This window comes from Martes martes (genome assembly GCF_963455335.1).
Source record: "Martes martes genome assembly, chromosome: 11".
Taxonomy (NCBI): domain Eukaryota; kingdom Metazoa; phylum Chordata; class Mammalia; order Carnivora; family Mustelidae; genus Martes; species Martes martes.
Genome location: NC_137899.1, coordinates 41,806,049 through 41,823,430, shown reverse-complemented (window position 1 = coordinate 41,823,430; position 17,382 = coordinate 41,806,049). Strand labels below are relative to the sequence as shown.

At 34.6% G+C, this 17,382-nt stretch overlaps 1 protein-coding gene across 1 annotated transcript in view; it reads left to right on the top strand.

Annotated features, from left to right (window-relative positions):
• The window catches only part of SEM1 (SEM1 26S proteasome subunit), a 28,491-nt gene extending 13,431 nt beyond the window's left edge, over positions 1-15,060 (top strand). The window contains exons 2-3 of the mRNA XM_080818412.1: positions 6,594-6,687; positions 12,502-15,060. Of these exons, the coding sequence (XP_080674538.1) occupies positions 6,594-6,687; positions 12,502-12,544 (137 nt within the window). The 3' untranslated portion in view covers positions 12,545-15,060. The remainder of the gene's footprint in view (positions 1-6,593; positions 6,688-12,501) is intronic.
• Positions 15,061-17,382: the final 2,322 nt, after the last annotated feature.

Below are 17,382 nucleotides of genomic sequence, written 5' to 3'. Positions count from 1 at the left end.
TCCTGTTTCTTGGCTCAATACAGATATCAATGTTTAAAGTCTAGGATTTTGAAATATTGGTAGAAAAAGTTAAATATTTTCTTGTAAACAATCTTTACCTTCTTTGTTTTAAAGTAGTGGTAATGGTGGTGGTTTTCAAATGAAGGAGGGTATGATGTGCAGTGATCTCCAAGGGTTTCTCTAAAATTCTATGATTTTAAACAGTACTTCATCTTAGACATTTTATAAAAAACTTGAAGTGTAAAGTCATATCTTGCTACATTGCAGTGTAATGATATAGTTAGTTTTATGTGGATTTTTTATACTGAAAGGCCTTAGTGTGTGCAATTAGCACAAGAATCATAAAATCCTAAACTGTCCATTAATACTATTAGGTAGTTATGGAACTATAGGTTATAGTAAGACTGGAAAGGATGTGAATGAATGCATATAGTCAGTGTTCACTTGCCATAAAATGAATTATGAATTTAGTTGTCCCAGTACAAGTTCAACATACAAGAATACAAATTTCTATAAAAGTTAAATTTGAGATTATTTGAAGTGCTTTATTTAGTTTTAATTTTAAAATGAAAATCATGGGGCACCTGGGTGGCTCAGTGGGTTAAAGCCTCTGCCTTCAGCTCAGGTCATGATCCCAGGGTCCTGGGATCGAGCCCCGCAGCGGGCTTTCTGCTCAGCAGGGAGCCTGCTTCCTCCTCTCTCTCTGCCTGCCTCTCTGCCTACTTGTGATCTCTGTCTGTCAAATAAATAAATAAAATCTTTAAAAAAAAATGAAAATCATTCAGTATTGTAGAGAAATATATCTACTGTTTGAAATGAGGCTCCTTTTTAATTTAAAAATTTATCTTAGCTACACCCAGTACCATCTTTACTGAATGTTCCTCTCATGTCCTTAACATTGCAGTTTCTGCCCCTTTATATTTCCCTTAGAATACCTTACTTTCTGAGATTTCCCTCTTAGAAGAATAAAAAGTTTATTCATAACATTATAACGTATATAATGAACAGTTTATTATTGATTGCAATGGCAATATGAGAATTAACAGTACTATTTTATCCCAGTACCTGATGATTAACTCTTGACTTAACTAAGTCACTTTTCTGGTCTATAAAGGTGCAAAATATTTTTCTCTCAGTTTATTTTAGCTTTGGAGTGCATGTGTGTGTGTGTGTGTGTAAAAATGGTTTGGGTGCCTTGGTGGCTCAGTTGGTTAAGCATCTGCCTTCAGCTCGGGTCATGATTCCAGGGTCCTGGGATTGACTCCTACATCGGGCTCCCTGCTCAGCGGGAGTCTGCTTCTCCTTCAGCCCCTTCCCCTGCTCGTGCGCACTCTTTTTCTCTCATATAGATGAATAAAATCTTTAAAAAATCAAAAATAAAAATGGGTTGCAGTAGCTTTCTAATCACACTTCCACAGACTAAGGGAAATCCTTAATGTGGTTCCCCAATTTTTTTAATGTCTTAATCTACTCATGATAAAATACAGTTAGTTTCACAAACAGAATAAAAATTTCCAGTTTGAGTTGCAAGGTACTATAGGAAATGTAAGGCTATTTCTAGCCCAGTCAGTTGAGATATAATTAATACTGCTGTTAAGTATTATTGTTGTTAAAGACCTCAGAGAATAGTTAGGATTTGAATTTAGGTAATTATAGTATTCTCTGCTTGAGAATAATATGCTAAGAGGTACAAGAAAATTTATTTGTGTAAAAATACTTTTGATTATTGAGAGCTTTTATTAATGAATATACATTCACTGCCCTATATCCAATAATTAAAGATGGATATACATTGTGTGTGTGTTTGTGTGTTTGTTTTTTTTAAGATTTTATTTATTTATTTGACACAGATCACAAGCAGGCAGAGAGAGGAAGCAGGCTCCCTGCCGAGCCGAGCAGAGAGCCCGATGCGGGGCTCGATCCCAGGACCCTGGGATCATGACCCAAGCTGAAGGCAGAGGCTTTAACCACTGAGCCACCCAGGCACCCCTGTGTGTGTGTGTTTTAAGTAAGCTCTACACCCATGATGGAGTTTGAACTCATGACTCAGAGATCAAGAATTGCATGCTCTGGCGTGCCTGGGTAGCTCAGTGGGTTAAGTGTCTGCCTTTGGCTCAGGTCATGATCTTAGGGTGCTGGGATCTCATCGAGCTCCCTCCTCAGCAGGGAGTCTGCTTCTCCCTCTGCCACTCCCCCTGCTTGTGATCTTTCTTGCTCTTTCCATCTCGCAAATAAATAAATAAATTTTTTTTTTTTTTTTTTTAAAGAAAAAATCACATGTTCTACCAAATGAGCTAGCCAGGTGCCCTAAAGTTGGGTATACATTTAACTGAGCTTCTTAACAACCTGAAATAAATTGCCTAAGAGAAACTTTTTCATGTTTTCAGGCACTAGGGTCTTAAGTTTCCCCCATGATTTTTCCTTGGGGAGCATTGGGTGAAGTTATCACTATTCTCAAAAACATTCTCAAGTATAATTGAGAATTTTACATTACCAGTTCATAATACATGAGCTTATTGATCTCTTCTGTGTTGAAATAGATGCTCTTGGCTTTACTGAGATCACACTGGCCTCTGTTTTCTTGAGATTGACCGCGCAGAGGGCACTTGAGAAGTATAGTCCATTTACCCAGTGTTTTATTGAGTGTCTGTGGTGTGCCCAGCACTCAGCTAATCATATCAGAGTTGCAGATTTAATAAAATGTGGTTCCATCCTGTTGGTTTTGAATAGTAATGGACAGAAATGGCAGTTGCATTTTAGGCATCGGTGGTGGAATGGTATAAACTGTGTACCACTGGGGAGGAGGGGACAAAAAGAAGACTACAGTAATATTTATGAAGGGAATAACCCTAAATTAATAAGTGGCAGTAAGAATAGGGAAGGGGAGACTTATTCTGGAGATAATTGGGAGTTGAAATGGAAGGGTCATAAGGAGTGTTTATGGTAGTTGAAGGAGAAAAAGTAGTTAAGATGCCTCCTAAGTTTCTGTCTTGGGGGACCAGATAAATAGACGTACTTTCTTCTATTCTTAAATCATGATGATGACATGTATTGCATTCAGAAATTTTTGTTAGTATATAACATAATGAGTAATATACCCATATTATAAACAATTGTTGAATAGATTTTAATTTATATGTACATTACAAGAAAAACCTAAATCATACATTTTATTATTTTTGTCTTCAAGTTGAAATGTTCTTAGCCATGTCTCTAATAAGTAATTACTAAGGTGAAACTTAGGCTAAGACATACTGAAGAGAGAGTATAACTTTACTGTTTTGGGTGGGGAAGGGGTTATACAACAATATACAAGGTCTGATTTAGAGTTTTATTTTTCATAGCCATTTGTTGTGCATGATGCTAGGTACTGTTTGTAGTTTAAGAATACGAAGGTAAATAACACAGGGTTATTAATTGTTAGGGAGCTCAGACCCCAGTAATGGACATAGACAAATAAACTGATCATTATGGTTGTACAGTATGTAATTGCTGTAATAGAGATAGACACAAAAGAGGGGTCCTAATCTCTGAGGGTAAGGAAGAGGAGATGGGCATAGGGAAGGCTTCCAGAGTTGATTTCCAAAGTCATTTTTTTTTCTTTCTTTTATTTGACACAGAGAGAGATCACAAGTAGGCGGAGAGGCAGGCAGAGAAAGAGGGGGAAGCAGGCTCCCCACTGAGCACAGAGCCCAATGCCCGGCTGGATCCCAGGACTCCGAGATCATGACCTGAGCCGAAGGCAGAGGCTTAACCCACTGAGCCACCCAGATGCCCCCAAAGTGATTTTTTTAAAAACTACTTTTCCCACCTTTTAATTTTGAAACTTTCAACCCTATAGAAAAGTATTAAAAATGAGGACAAGGTGGGGCTGAGCAAAATGGATGAGGGGTCAAAAGGTACAAACTTCCAGTTACAAAATAAATAAGTCATGGGAATGTACTGTATATAGCATGGTGACTATAGTTAATAATACTGTATTGCATATTTAAAAGTTGCTAAGAGAGTAAATCTCTCAAAATTACTCATCACAAAAAATTTTGTAACTATGTGTGGTGATGGATGTAAGTATACTTACTGTGGTCATCATTTTGCAAAATACACAATTATTGAATCATTATATTGTATACCTGAAACTAATGCAATGTTATATGTCAGTTGTGCGTCAGTTAAAAAAAGGCAGCAAATACCTAAGGATTATCAGTTGCTAATATTTTGCCCTGTTTACTCTACTTGTATCATATATGATAGAAATATGTATGATATATATCAAATATATTTGAGAACCACCTGTGAATAAACTGTTGACAAAATGACACAACTCTTACATATTTTAGCATGCATGTCTTAGTGGGGGACATATTCCTCTAAACCAGTTTTACAACCATGTTTAAGAAACTTAACATTAGGGGCACCTGGGTGGCTCAGTGGGTTAAGCCTCTGCCTTCGGCTCAGGTCATGATCTCAGGGTCCTGGGATCGAGTCCCGCATCGGGCTCTCTGCTCAGCGGGAGCCTGCTTCCCCCGCCCTCTCTCTCTGCCTGTCTCTCTGCCTACTTGTGATCTCTCTCTGTCAAATAAATAAATAAAATCTTAAAAAAAAAAAAAAACTTAACATTAATTCAGTGTCATCCAGATACAGAGTCCATATCCAGACTTTACCAACTGTGTAGAAAATGTCTCATCACTTTTTTCCCCAATCCAGTACAGCCCCTTCCTTTTTTTTCTTTTTTGTTTGTTTGTTTTTTATGACATTAACTTATTTGAAGATACCAGTTATAAAGAATTTCACATTCTGGATTTGCCTGGTATTTCCTTCATGATTAGATTAAAGGCCGGCATTTTGAGTGAATACTACATAGGTGATGTTTATTTCTCACTGCATTACGTCAAAAGATACATGTCAAGTTGTCAAAATTTATTGGTGATGTTAAGTGCAATCATTGATTAAGACTGTGATTTCCAGATCTTTCCAATTTTCCCCTCATTTAATAAGTACATAGTCTTGTGTAGTTTCAGCTATTTTTCACTCAGTAGTTTTAGTATCCATTGTTAATCCTTGCCTGAATTGTACTGAGGGTTGCAAAATGGTGATTTTCTAATTCTGTCATTCTTTCTGCATTTATGTACCTGGGAATTGTAAAGAGCATCCCCTTCCCAACAACCCATCCCCCAAAATACTGCTATGGACTCACGGGTTTTTTTCATTTAATTCAGTATGTCATTCTTTGTGATTCTAAAGTTGTTCCAGAATTGGCCAGTAGAAACAACTTTAAGCCAGTTTTAGTACCTTCTGACATGTTTATAAAAAGGAATCCCAAACTTACCTGTTAACTTCCTTATTCCAGATCTGATATCAGCCATTTCTTCAGGGATCTATAGTTCCTTTTAATGGGGAATGGTATTTTAACTAATTAAGGTATTTTAATTAAGTATGTTAGGCCAAGTAATAGGTTCGAAAGATGGCAGAAAGACAAAGAAATGAAGAACAGCATATGTTTGATGAATAGAAAATTTTAAGCAATTTCAAAATGTGAAGTAAAGTTAGGACTGAATAAAAACGAAGATCTTGACTTGCTCTTCACTGTTATTTTTTACAAGGGGGAAATGTGTATAAGAGAGTACTTGAAGCTGCATGACTAACATGAGTGAATCATCCCAGTGGATTTAAATTTAAATAATTAAAATACTTGTTTTAAAACAAATACATTATGCAAAATCATACAATTTTTTTGTAATAAAGTTTTGTCAAGATTATAGCAGGCAGTGCATCTTAAGTAGGACAACAGAGTATGCATAAACTCTCTTCTGGGATGGTTTGATGACATTTAAAAAAAAAAGAAGAATATATAATGACGTTATAACCCAGGAGGCTAGATTTTTATCAGGATCAAGAGAGTAGAAGCAAGAAGAGCCTGATAGAAGAATATTGCCATTGTATAGGTAAGAAATGATAATGCGAATGTCTGAGGTAGTAGGGAAGGAGATGTTAGTTTCATAGATTTTCTGAGTATTCTAAACAAAAGCTAAAATTTAACCCTTCTCCCCATCGTCAAAAGGGAAGGAAGCAAAAAAGGAAATTGAGAAAACTAAAAACTGTAGCATTCCTCTTTGTACATATCTATATTTGTCCTCCCTTTAAAAATTTTCTATTGATGATAGGCAAATGTTAGTGATGCTTGTAATTTGGTCCATTTTTTATTTATGTATGAGTTATCATTTTTTATGTTTCGCAGTTTCTCCTCAGTTTATTTTCACATCATTGGTGCTGTATTTTGGAAGATTGTGAAATAGACCTTATAAAAATTAGCCCAAGGTAAAAATCAGGAAAGTAAATATCCTCCTGAAATTATAATACATTTTCATGGCAAATAGAATTTTTTTGTATTAACTTCTGCTTTAGATTATCTGCAAATTCAAGAATTGAGAGAACAAGACAGCATAAATTGAGATTTAAAGGGGAAGGTTAACATTTCTTATAGATATGGTATTAGATGTTTTGAATTGTGTCTTAAGAGGCAAACTTTCTGAAGTTTTGTATTTATGGAAATAACATGTGAGAAGTATTTAGACAGCATCTGTTTCTGTTTTTAGACTGGGCTGGTTTAGATGAAGATGAAGATGCACATGTCTGGGAGGATAATTGGGATGATGACAATGTAGAGGATGACTTCTCCAATCAGTTACGGTAAGTTTTAAGTCAGATTTTATATAGCTTAGTATTAATTGTAAAGATGGAATATGTAACTTACATATGATAATTGACCTCTTTAAAAGATCATTAATCTTTGAAATACATTTTTGAATTATGAAAAGGAAAACCTACTACCTTCATCTGTGTTTCTAAACATGAATACTTTGTGTAATTGCGTAGAACTTTTATTCTTTCTAGTTTCTTTACAAAGGTAGTTAAATAGAAGCATATTTGCTATTTTTTATTTTTGTGAGTTTAATTCTATCAACGTTAATTTTCCACCAATGTTGAATAACTCAGCAGAAATTAGAACCAGAATGCCAGGACCCAAAAGATTGGTGATTCTCAAACTGGAAAGGAGATTGGGGTGATGGGAGTGTACTTTTTCATATTCATGTGCAATTTTACCTAATATGATTGATTGAAGTAAAATTCATATATCACAAAACTAATCATTTAGTGTATAATTCAGTAGCATTTTGTATATTCACAGTGTTCTGCAGCCATCATCTCTATGTAATTCCAAAGCATTTCTTTCACTCTAAAAGGAAACACCATACCTGTTAAGCAGTCACTCTGCATTCTTCTTTTCCTGGCCTCTGGCAACTACTAATTTTCTGTCTATAGATTTGCCTGTTTTAGATAAGTCACAAAAACGGAATCATACAATAAGTGATCTCGTGTGTCTGGTTTCTTACAGTTAGCATAATGTTCTCACCTTTCATCCATGCCACAGCATGTATCAGTACGTTGTTTCTTTTAATGGCTGAATAATATTTCATTGTATGATATGCCACAGTTTGTTTATCCATTCATCAGTTGATGGGCATTTGGGTTGTTTTCAGCTTTTGACTACTGTGAACTGTTACTATGAGCATTCATGAACACGTTTTTGTTTGAATACCTATTTCCAGCTTTGGGGATATAATCCTAAGAGTGGAATTTCTGGGTCATATCATAATTCTCTTTAACTTTTTGAGGAACTGCCAAATTGTTTTCCACAGCAGCTGCACAATTTTACATTTCTACCAGTAGTGTATGAAGGTTCTAAATTGTCCACGTTCTCACCAAATTTTATTCTTTTTTTATTATAACCATCCTAGTGGGTGTGGATTGGTATCTCACTGTGGTTTTGATTTGCATTTCCCTAATGACTAATGAAGAGCCCTTTTTGTGTATTTGTTGACAATTTGTATATCTTCTTTCAAGAAATAATCTAGTCAAGTCCTCTGCCCATTTTTAAGTTGGGTTGATATTCTTTTTGTTGTTGAGTTGTCAGAGTTCTTTATATATTCTGAGTACTAAGCCCTTATCAGACCTATTATTTGCAGATATTTTCTCTCATTCTGCTTTCTTCTCTTTTCATTTTCCTCATACTGTTCTTTGTACACAAGTTTTTAATTCAGATGAAGTCCAGTTTATCTACTTTTTAAGAATTTATTGCCAAATTCAAGGAAAATTTATCCACATATTTTCTTCTAACAGTTTTAGAATTTTAGTTCTTACATTTAGGTCTAAGATCCATTTCAAATTAATTTTTGTACATGGTTTGAAATGAATCCAACTTCATTCTTTTGTTATACCAGTACCATTTGTTGTAGAGATAATTCTTCCCTCCCTAATTTTATTTTGATTCAACCCATATGTATCTGTCTTGGCCACAGAGTTATCTAAATAAACTGTCATACTTTGCTCAAATCAAGATCTAGCAGTTCTACTGCAGTCTTCTAATTTTCTAGTCTAGTACATATGTTCAAAAGAGATGTTTTATAATAAATTTAATGATGCAGTACCTTTTGTTCTATACTGCATTTTTCACGGGCTCAAAAACCCTACATTCTAAAGATATTTTAGGATTTTGATCCAAGCATTGCATCTATTCTCATTCTTCTTTATTCATATATGGCTCTCAGCCTTTTTTGTTCTTTCTATAGCTCTCAGTCCATTCTGGGGTTAAATTCTGTGTGTATAAGTTCTTGCCACTTTTTGCATTAGTTTTTGGTTCATATTTTAAAACTGAGCAACATCAGAGAACAACACCCTACTACCTTTTCTTTTTTTTTTTCCCCCCCCCAATAGGCATCCCCCTCTTTCTTCCCTCACTAGAATCACATTATACTCTTAGAATATTTTCAGGCCTTCCGGCTCTGTTGATCCCTATTCTGAGTTCTTAATCATTTATCAATTTTTTTTCTCTTCTGTTATCTTAAAACTTTTCAGGTTGAAGCTAAATGAGTTTTCTTCCTTTGCTATTCATAAATTAAATTTCTTCAAAATGTTTTTCTTTTTTATCTTTCTAAAGTCAGAAAATAGCACTTTTCTCTTAAAAAATTCAACTAAGACGTTATTAAATACTGGGTCGCCTGGGTGGCTCAGTCAGTTAAGTGTCAGCCTTTGGCTCAGGTTATGATCCCAGGGTCCTGGGATTGAGCCCCACATTCAGGTTCTCCACTCTCCCTCTGCCTCTCTCCCTGCTCATGTGTGCGTGCTTGTGCTTGCTCTCTCAAAATAAATAAATAAATAAATTTTTTAAAGACGTTATTAAATACAGTGATCTTACCAGGAGACTTTTAGTAGTAAATACATTGATAATTGGATTTCTTGCCACTACTGCATCTTGCCTTTTTTCTAGCTTGGAAGTAGAGCATTGTTCATATATTATTTGTGGCCTGTTGTTTTTATAATACACTTACACAGTGCTTATGTTCTCTTTTGTGTTCTGCCTTTATGTTTGTGGATTTCTATGAGAGTATAAATTTTGATACCTCTATTCGTGAATAAGATTTTTCTTTTTATTTTCCTGTTTGAGTCATGAGTTTTTTTTCCACATGTGGATAGATACATCTCATCAGCACTACAAAATAGAACTTCTTATATTGATGGAAATGTTTCATAAGCTGCCCTATCCAGTACAGAAGCCACATATGGCTCTTGAGCACATTGAAATGTAGCTAGTGCAGCTGATGGACTGAATTTTTCATCTTATCTAATTTTAATAAATAGCCATATGTGATTCCTGTATTGGACATTGCAGTATCAGATAATATTTTTATCTTTGCTTTTAAAAAGTTGTCCTGATTAACTAGCTCTGCAAAGATGTTCTTCTTAGTCTTTGTAAAACATCTAGAGGTCCTTAATGTGATATTTATAAACCATAGTAAAGAACATATTTTACTGTGTTCTGATATTGTAAATGGGTCCTAATCCCTAGCTTTGGAGAGGCAGTACATTTTCTAGAGTCATTCTGATTCCCTGGGTTCCAACTCTGAATCTGCCTTTTATTAGCTACATGTCTTAGCTTTCCGCTTTCCATGTTTTTCTCTTTCACGTAAATACCTATAAGAAGTAGAATAATCTATAAATACCTATAACAAGTAGAAGTAGAAAAAGGCCACCTGTATCTCCAAGTAACTAAAAGTCATAGAGAAACAAATAATCAGAAGCAGCAAAAACAATGACTCTTAGTTCTTCTTGGAGTTATTTAGAGACACATTCAGTAGAAATGGGTGGGATTAGTTTTCCTGACCTTGCATCACATGTTACATAAAAAAATCCAAGAAGCCAATATTGTTCTGATTTCCATGTCAAATATAGCCACTGTCCTATAGCAGAGTAGTTTCTTGAATAATAAGGGGGTTTTCAAACCTACCAGTGGCTATTTGTCTTTCTGTTTTTTCTGAAAAAGGAAAGGTGCTGTTTTTGTTTCAGATAGTGTATAGTCACTATATGTGTCCTGTGATACTGTTCCAATTGTGTTGGATTTCTTTCTCATCTCTTTGTTAGATTGTATAGATTAGATTGTATAATTTTGTGTTTTGTACTTAGTACCTCGATTTGTTTTTCCTTTTGATTTTTTATATGTCCTAAATTCTAGCAAAAAACCTTTTCATCTTCTCTAAAAATAGAGAAGCATATCATATTCTCCTTTGTGTGTATTAATAATTTACAAATGTAATTAGTAACTACTTCCTTTCAGGAAGGCAGGTGCGAACCTGGACAGATTTGGTGTACCTGTTAACTACATTGTAGGCTGACTTTCCAGGATTTTTGTTGTTGCTGTAGAATAAGAGAATGTGGATAACCTACATTGATTCTGTTAAAGGTGGCAGAAGACTATTAAGAAACTTTTAAAATTATTTCCTTTTTAAGTAGAAAACATGAAGAACAGATAAAATCTTTATTTAATCTCCTGGAAAAGGTTGGGGGTGGGGGAAGCAAAGGAAGCATTTTGGTTAAATTTAGCAAAGGAAGGAGCAGTGTCAGAAACTTGGGCTGATCTTTTGACTACTAAGGGGGTGATTTACCACTAGCCCATACTATCCTCTATACCTGAGCAGAAGATAAAAATGTTTTTTCTGAATAATCTCTGGATTTAATATTATTCGTGGACTTTAGATCCGTGTTTGTATTATAAATGTAAATATTTTAGTGACATTTGGGTAAATGAATAGTAAATATACATCATTCCTACATGTGTTTTTTTGTGTTGTGTTTACATTGGATAGTGTGATAGTGTCCAAGCTAAATTATACTTGAGAACAAATGTCAGTTTATCTTACTAGATATAATGGCGTGGGGCACATTAATCATACTTTACATTTATACAGTGTTTTATCATACTTTGGCCCTAAAATAATTTTGTTGTACACTTCTATAAAATTGAATTGTGGCAGAGAAGTTACTGATGATACTTGGAGTAGTAGTTTAGCTGAAATTGACTATAGAGCTAAACTTTTTTGTGCATCTGTTTTACGCAAAGCAGATGAAAAGTTGCAGTATATAAGGATGACTGAAAGTTCAGGTTGAATAAATTACTTAAATTATAAAATATCTATATTTATATAAAATATAAATTTATAAATATAAGTAAATTTATATGAAATATAAATTAAATTTATGTTGTGTATTTACAATATATATTTGTATATATTGGGTATATATTTATAAATTTTTGAGGTCTTTAATACACATTTAAAATTTTTTAAAGTAAAATCTTGTTTAGTATTTTATAACTTACTATATATGTTTTGTCTACATATAGTTAATGCAGAATAAGTCCCATGTACTTTTTTTTTTTTAAGATTTTATTTTTTTTATTTGACAGAGAGAGAGATCACAAGTAGGCAGAGAGGCAGGCAGAGAGAAAGAGGGGGAAGCAGGCTCCCCGCTGAGCAGAGAGCCCAATGTGAGGCTCGATCCCAGGACCCTGAGATCATGACCTGACCCGAAGGCAGAGGCTTAGCCCACTGAGCCACCCAGGCGCCCCAAGTCCCATGTACTTTTAAATTTAATAACTTTTGTCTGGGTTAGAGCAATAGATATATGTCAATATGGAAAGCATTCTGTTTATTCTTTATGTGTAAATAGCAGTAATACCTATTAGGAGTATAAAATTCCTAAAAATTTGATAGCAGATGTCTTGTGTTCTTAGCCATATGGTTGATAATTCTTGAAATTTCTTTAAATATTAGGAACAGGACATTTGTATGGTATTTCAAAGATGTTTGGAAGATAGTAGTTAATCTCTCACATTTTTTCCTTAAATAGATTTATCAGAAAATTAAGGAATATAAAATTAGGTTTACTAATGGGAAAACAGAATTTTATTAGCATTAATGTTTATTCACATTCACCTTCCTTCTTGCACAGATTTCTTTTAAGGGTGTAAAGTAAAAGCTACTTGGTAGTATTTTATATTTGTGCCTAGGCTTAGCTCATTGTTTTATTAATTGTATTTCTAAAAACATTGTTTCTTTAATTTATCATAAAGAATGTCCAGTGATGTTGTTCTTTTGTGTTTTATTATAGAGCTGAACTAGAGAAACATGGTTATAAGATGGAGACCTCATAGCATCCAGAAGAATTGTTGAAGCAACCTAAACTTGAACTGTACTAAATTCTAAGTCAGAGAACCCAGGATGGGACACCTTAAAAAAAAAAAAAAAAAAAAGTTTATTTCATTACCTGCTGGGATTTATTTTTGTTTTTGTAACACAAAAAAAATAAATGTTTTGATCTAATCTTGGTTTGGTTCAGAAGTCTTGATCTTTTGCTTCCCGTCATTAATTTTCTCAAACTATTTATGATTTTCTAGGACTTTATTATACAGTAAATTCATCTGATCCCCGATTCAGCACTTTTTTTTAACCACATCAATTTAATGTTGATCTTATTCATAAGGTTACTTCTTTTAAGTTACATTTAACCTTAATCTCATCTGTATTTTGAAAGCTTAGGAAACATTTGCTGACATCTCTAAGGTGACCCTTTAAAACCTGTGTTTTAAAAATATTAATCATTTTCAATTGATGTAATTAGTTCCTGAGCCATTAATAATAGTATTAATAGTTGATAGAGTATTATTAGTACTGAAAACCAAGTGGTTTGATCATAGTGTCCTCTGTCAAAATTGGTGAAGTAGGATCAAGAGACTTTGTAAACAATTCTCAGGTACTACATAATAGATTCATTTAGTATAATTAAGATTCTACAAAGTGATTATCATTGCCACATCTACTTTTGTGAGTGGGAGATATAATTTAGTTGGTAAAGGATTCTTCCTCATAAGACTTAGAATGAAGCTAATGTACAGTTTCTGTGAGGAATATTTTCAAACTTGAATGTGTTACTTATTTAGAAGGAGATTTAGCAGAACTTTTGAGTAATTTAAAGTGTAAAATTTATGTAACATGATGTATTAACACCAAAATAAAATTGGGCGCCTGAAATATACTTTAAGTTATGCCTCAAAATGATTTGAACATATTTTTCTCCTAAGACAAGCTTATATCTGTCTTGTCTACCTGGAGAACTGCTAGGTCATTTAGGTAGACTGAGGAATAAGAAAGAACTTTGGAAAGTGTAAAAGCATCTTACATTTTTGTAATCCTGTAGTGCAGCACAGGCAGCCATGCTACTGTTGTGGCAAGTGAAGAAATACTTGATGTATATGTTCTCAGTACTCTGGTCGGTGATTATCTTTAGACACCATATCAGTAGTCACTTTGACATTGTCAGATATTACCCAGAAGGGTGGCCACCTCATATGACTTTAAATTGGTGTAATACAATTTTGAAACCTTACAGGAATTGGGCAGAGGCTTTAATGGGTTTTCATTAGTATTCGGTGTTTTGTTCTTAATGAAATTTCAAAATTTAGTTTGGGTATTCTTTTCTGTTAAGGATTGAGTACATGAAAATTGGTATTTAGTATCAGGATGATGAAGCAGTCAATGGTAGAAAGACAAGTCAAGCAGCTGAAGAAAATTTTGTGGGACTTTACAGTTAATAGATTTCTTTAATTTTGATCTTCGCAACAGCCCTGCCAAGGCAGAGAGGAAGGTCCTGTCTATTGTAAACATTTCATCAAATAGAAAACCACCTCAGAAATTAAGGAAGTGAAAGGGGCCATGGTTGTATAGCTTATAGGTGTCAGATAAAGCCTAGCATCCAGGGTTGTTTTTTTTTCCTTTGTTGTTTTCCATAATCACTTAATTCCACTTGAAATAGTTTTGATTTCAAATTGTAGATGTAGTAATGGTCAGTATTTTTCACCAGGCCTTGGATTAGAATTGCCGCCGCTGGATGCCATGTCTCTTCTTCCTATTTCTACTAAATGTTTAATTTAAAGAACTATAATAGCCAACACTCTTGAAAGATTGTATGGTATGTTAAAAATGCCATGTTATGGCATATCATGATCTATCCTGTACTTTTTAAAGATAGCCATATCGTTTCTGCTCCACAGCTAAGTTGAGAGAGGAAACATCTTCCTTTCTTTTGGCAGAGAGCTAATAATTTGCGCTGCTCTCCGTCTACTCACACAGAAGATGCTGGGGAGTTAGACTTGAGTTTTCTAGCTGCCTTAATGGCTCTAGTTGTATTAAATCTTGGCATAGGTCTAGATTCTATCCTGTATCCACTTCTTCCTCTATTATCCATACTATATTCTCTTGAGTAGTTTTGTCCAGTCTCAGTTGCTTAAAAAAGAAAAAAATAAATAACTGCATATGTATGATTTCATTCTCTATTTTCAGTATTTGCCTCTCCTTGAAGTTCTAAATTTTCTTACCATTAACAACTTGATCACCGTTTCTGTATCTAAAGGGTATCTTAAAGTTAACTGGGTAGAAATGGAAGATTTGATTATTCTTCTCAAACCTGATCTTTCATCCAGTCTTTACCATCTCAGTAAATACCCCACCTTCTTCCCAACTGCTGAAGCCAAGACTATTAAGAACTGTTATTGAGGGAGAGGGTGGTGGGGAAATGGACACTGGGGAGGGTATGTGCTATGATGAGTGCTGTGAAATGTGTAAACCTGGCGATTCACAGACCTGTACCCCTGGGATAAAAATACATTATATGCTTATTAAAATAAAAAAATTTTAAAAAAAAGAACTGTTATTGAAATCTTCTCTTGGTATTTAGTGGCAAGCCCTGTCAACTCCACCTTCAAAGTATATCCCTTGTAGTTGATACCATTGCTTGCCTACCCAGCATCTATTTTCCCCTTACTCTTTTCTAACAAATCATTTTTTTTCCTCGCATACTACCTTTGCATATATGCCACCTAACTCAAGGCAAGTCAACCCCATTCCCAGTTCATGATGGGCTCTGCTTTAGTCAATCATAACTCCATCTCTCATACAGATGAGTGGATGATGGATGGGCAGGTTTAAATAAATATGGGTCAATAAACAATTGGCTAGGGGCATCTGGCAAAGAGGGATCTTGGCTTTTGAAATAGCAAGCCTCTCTATAGGTGTGAATAAGGAGCATGTAGTCTTAATTGCTAGTGGCAGTTACCTAACAACTATTCCAACTTGAGGCCAAAGATGATTAGTCTGGAAGAATGTGATTCTTCGATAATATCCTTGAGGCTGCTCTGGCACTAAGCTTCCTGTAAAATAAGCACACAAATATAAAACATCTTGGGTTGGGTATTTGATTACTGGTATCCAGAAATAACTGATAAATTCAGAATCTATCTACTCCCACTTTCTAGTACCTTAATCTAAGCCATCATTCACTAGGATTTTCTATAATGATCACCTGACTAGTCTCCCTACTTTTACTTTCTCTGCCCTGCAGTCTTTCCTGTTAAAAATAGGGATCTTGTTGAAATTTAGACCATGTCATCCCTTTCTTTAAATGCCACCAAGGACTTCTTAAAGCTTCATAAAACTAAACTCAAAGCCGAATATAATTAGCCTCTGCCTATCTCAGCTTCCATCACTTGATTTTCAGTTAGTGTCATATTTTGGTCACTTCTGAAAAGTAAATGAAAGATAAATCACTAAGCAGAAAGTCATTATACTACATTGCTTGAACACACCAGGGGCCTTTCCACCAGTTGGTACCTGGAAGGCTTGCCCTCCTCATCCTCACAAGTCAGTCCTGAGCTCAGAAGGGTCCAGCAGAGTCATTATAGATGAGGAGATAGAGGAGAGTTTTTTTTCAGAGAGATGACTTTTGCCTTCCTTCTTGCTTGTAAGACACAAATCCTTGTAATAGGCCCATGTCATCTCATTGGTTGTACCTAGACAATTCAAAATTTGTATCTTGCCAGAAGAGGTCAGTAGGATCACCAATGACTGAAATACGTTTTTTTGTTATTGCCTGCAGTGAATGTCTTAACAGAAAAATCTTCATAACTTTTTACTTTGCCCAAAATATGACATCATTGTTCACTAATTATTCAATGCGTTAATAACATGAATCTTATGTTTTCAAGAGTAATCCTTTACCTAAGGTAAAATGATGTTCTCTTCTGTACATTAGTGTTAATAAAGATAATAAGGATGGGGTGCCTGGGAGGCTCAGTGGGTTAAACCCTCTACCTTTGACTCAGGTCATGATCTCAGAGTCCTGGGATCGAGCCCCACATCGGGCTCTCTGCCCAGCAGGGATCCTGCTTCCCCCTCTCTCTCTGCCTGCCTCTCTGCCTACTTGTGATCTCTGTCTGTCAAATAAATAAAATCTTTAAAAAAAAAAAAAAAAGGATGTTTGAACTTTGCAGATCTCATACTCAAATACTCATTGCATTGTGTGTGTAGAAACCTGTGGTCTAAGTTGATAGGGTATATCTTAGTGATTTTGATTATCATATTTCCAAGTAGAGGAATGGATAGATTTTATGAGAAGAGCAATTGCTTTTCTTTGCTAGGGCTAAGGTCACTATCTAGTCACAAAAATGACAATTTGTGTTTATGTCATTTAATATTTTTCAGTAATTTCCCCTTTGGTGATTAAGAACAGGGTGTTCTCTATATATAGATAGAGATATATACAGATATATAGGTAGATACAGATGCATAGATAGATACAGATATGCTAAATTACTTTGGCTTTGGAGATATGTATCTTGCCCCTGAAGCAGGACTGTAGAAAAAACATCTCATGGGATAAAGAAGTCGTGCTAAAGTGTACAAAAATTGTAAGCAAAGTTTTTAAATGCTTATGATTTATATATTGGAGAGATTTCTTCTTACAATTTAGCTTGTTAAATTATTAAAACATTTTGGAAGCTAAGTTTTCACTGATACAATAGTCTCAGTCTGTATATTACTAGTTGACAGTAGCATAGGAGATTAACTGCTGTTAGATTTTATTTTGTTTTCAAATTAAAATTGCTGATAGACTAACAGTTGTATCTTTTTTTTTAACTTCTTTTTTTTAAAGATTTTT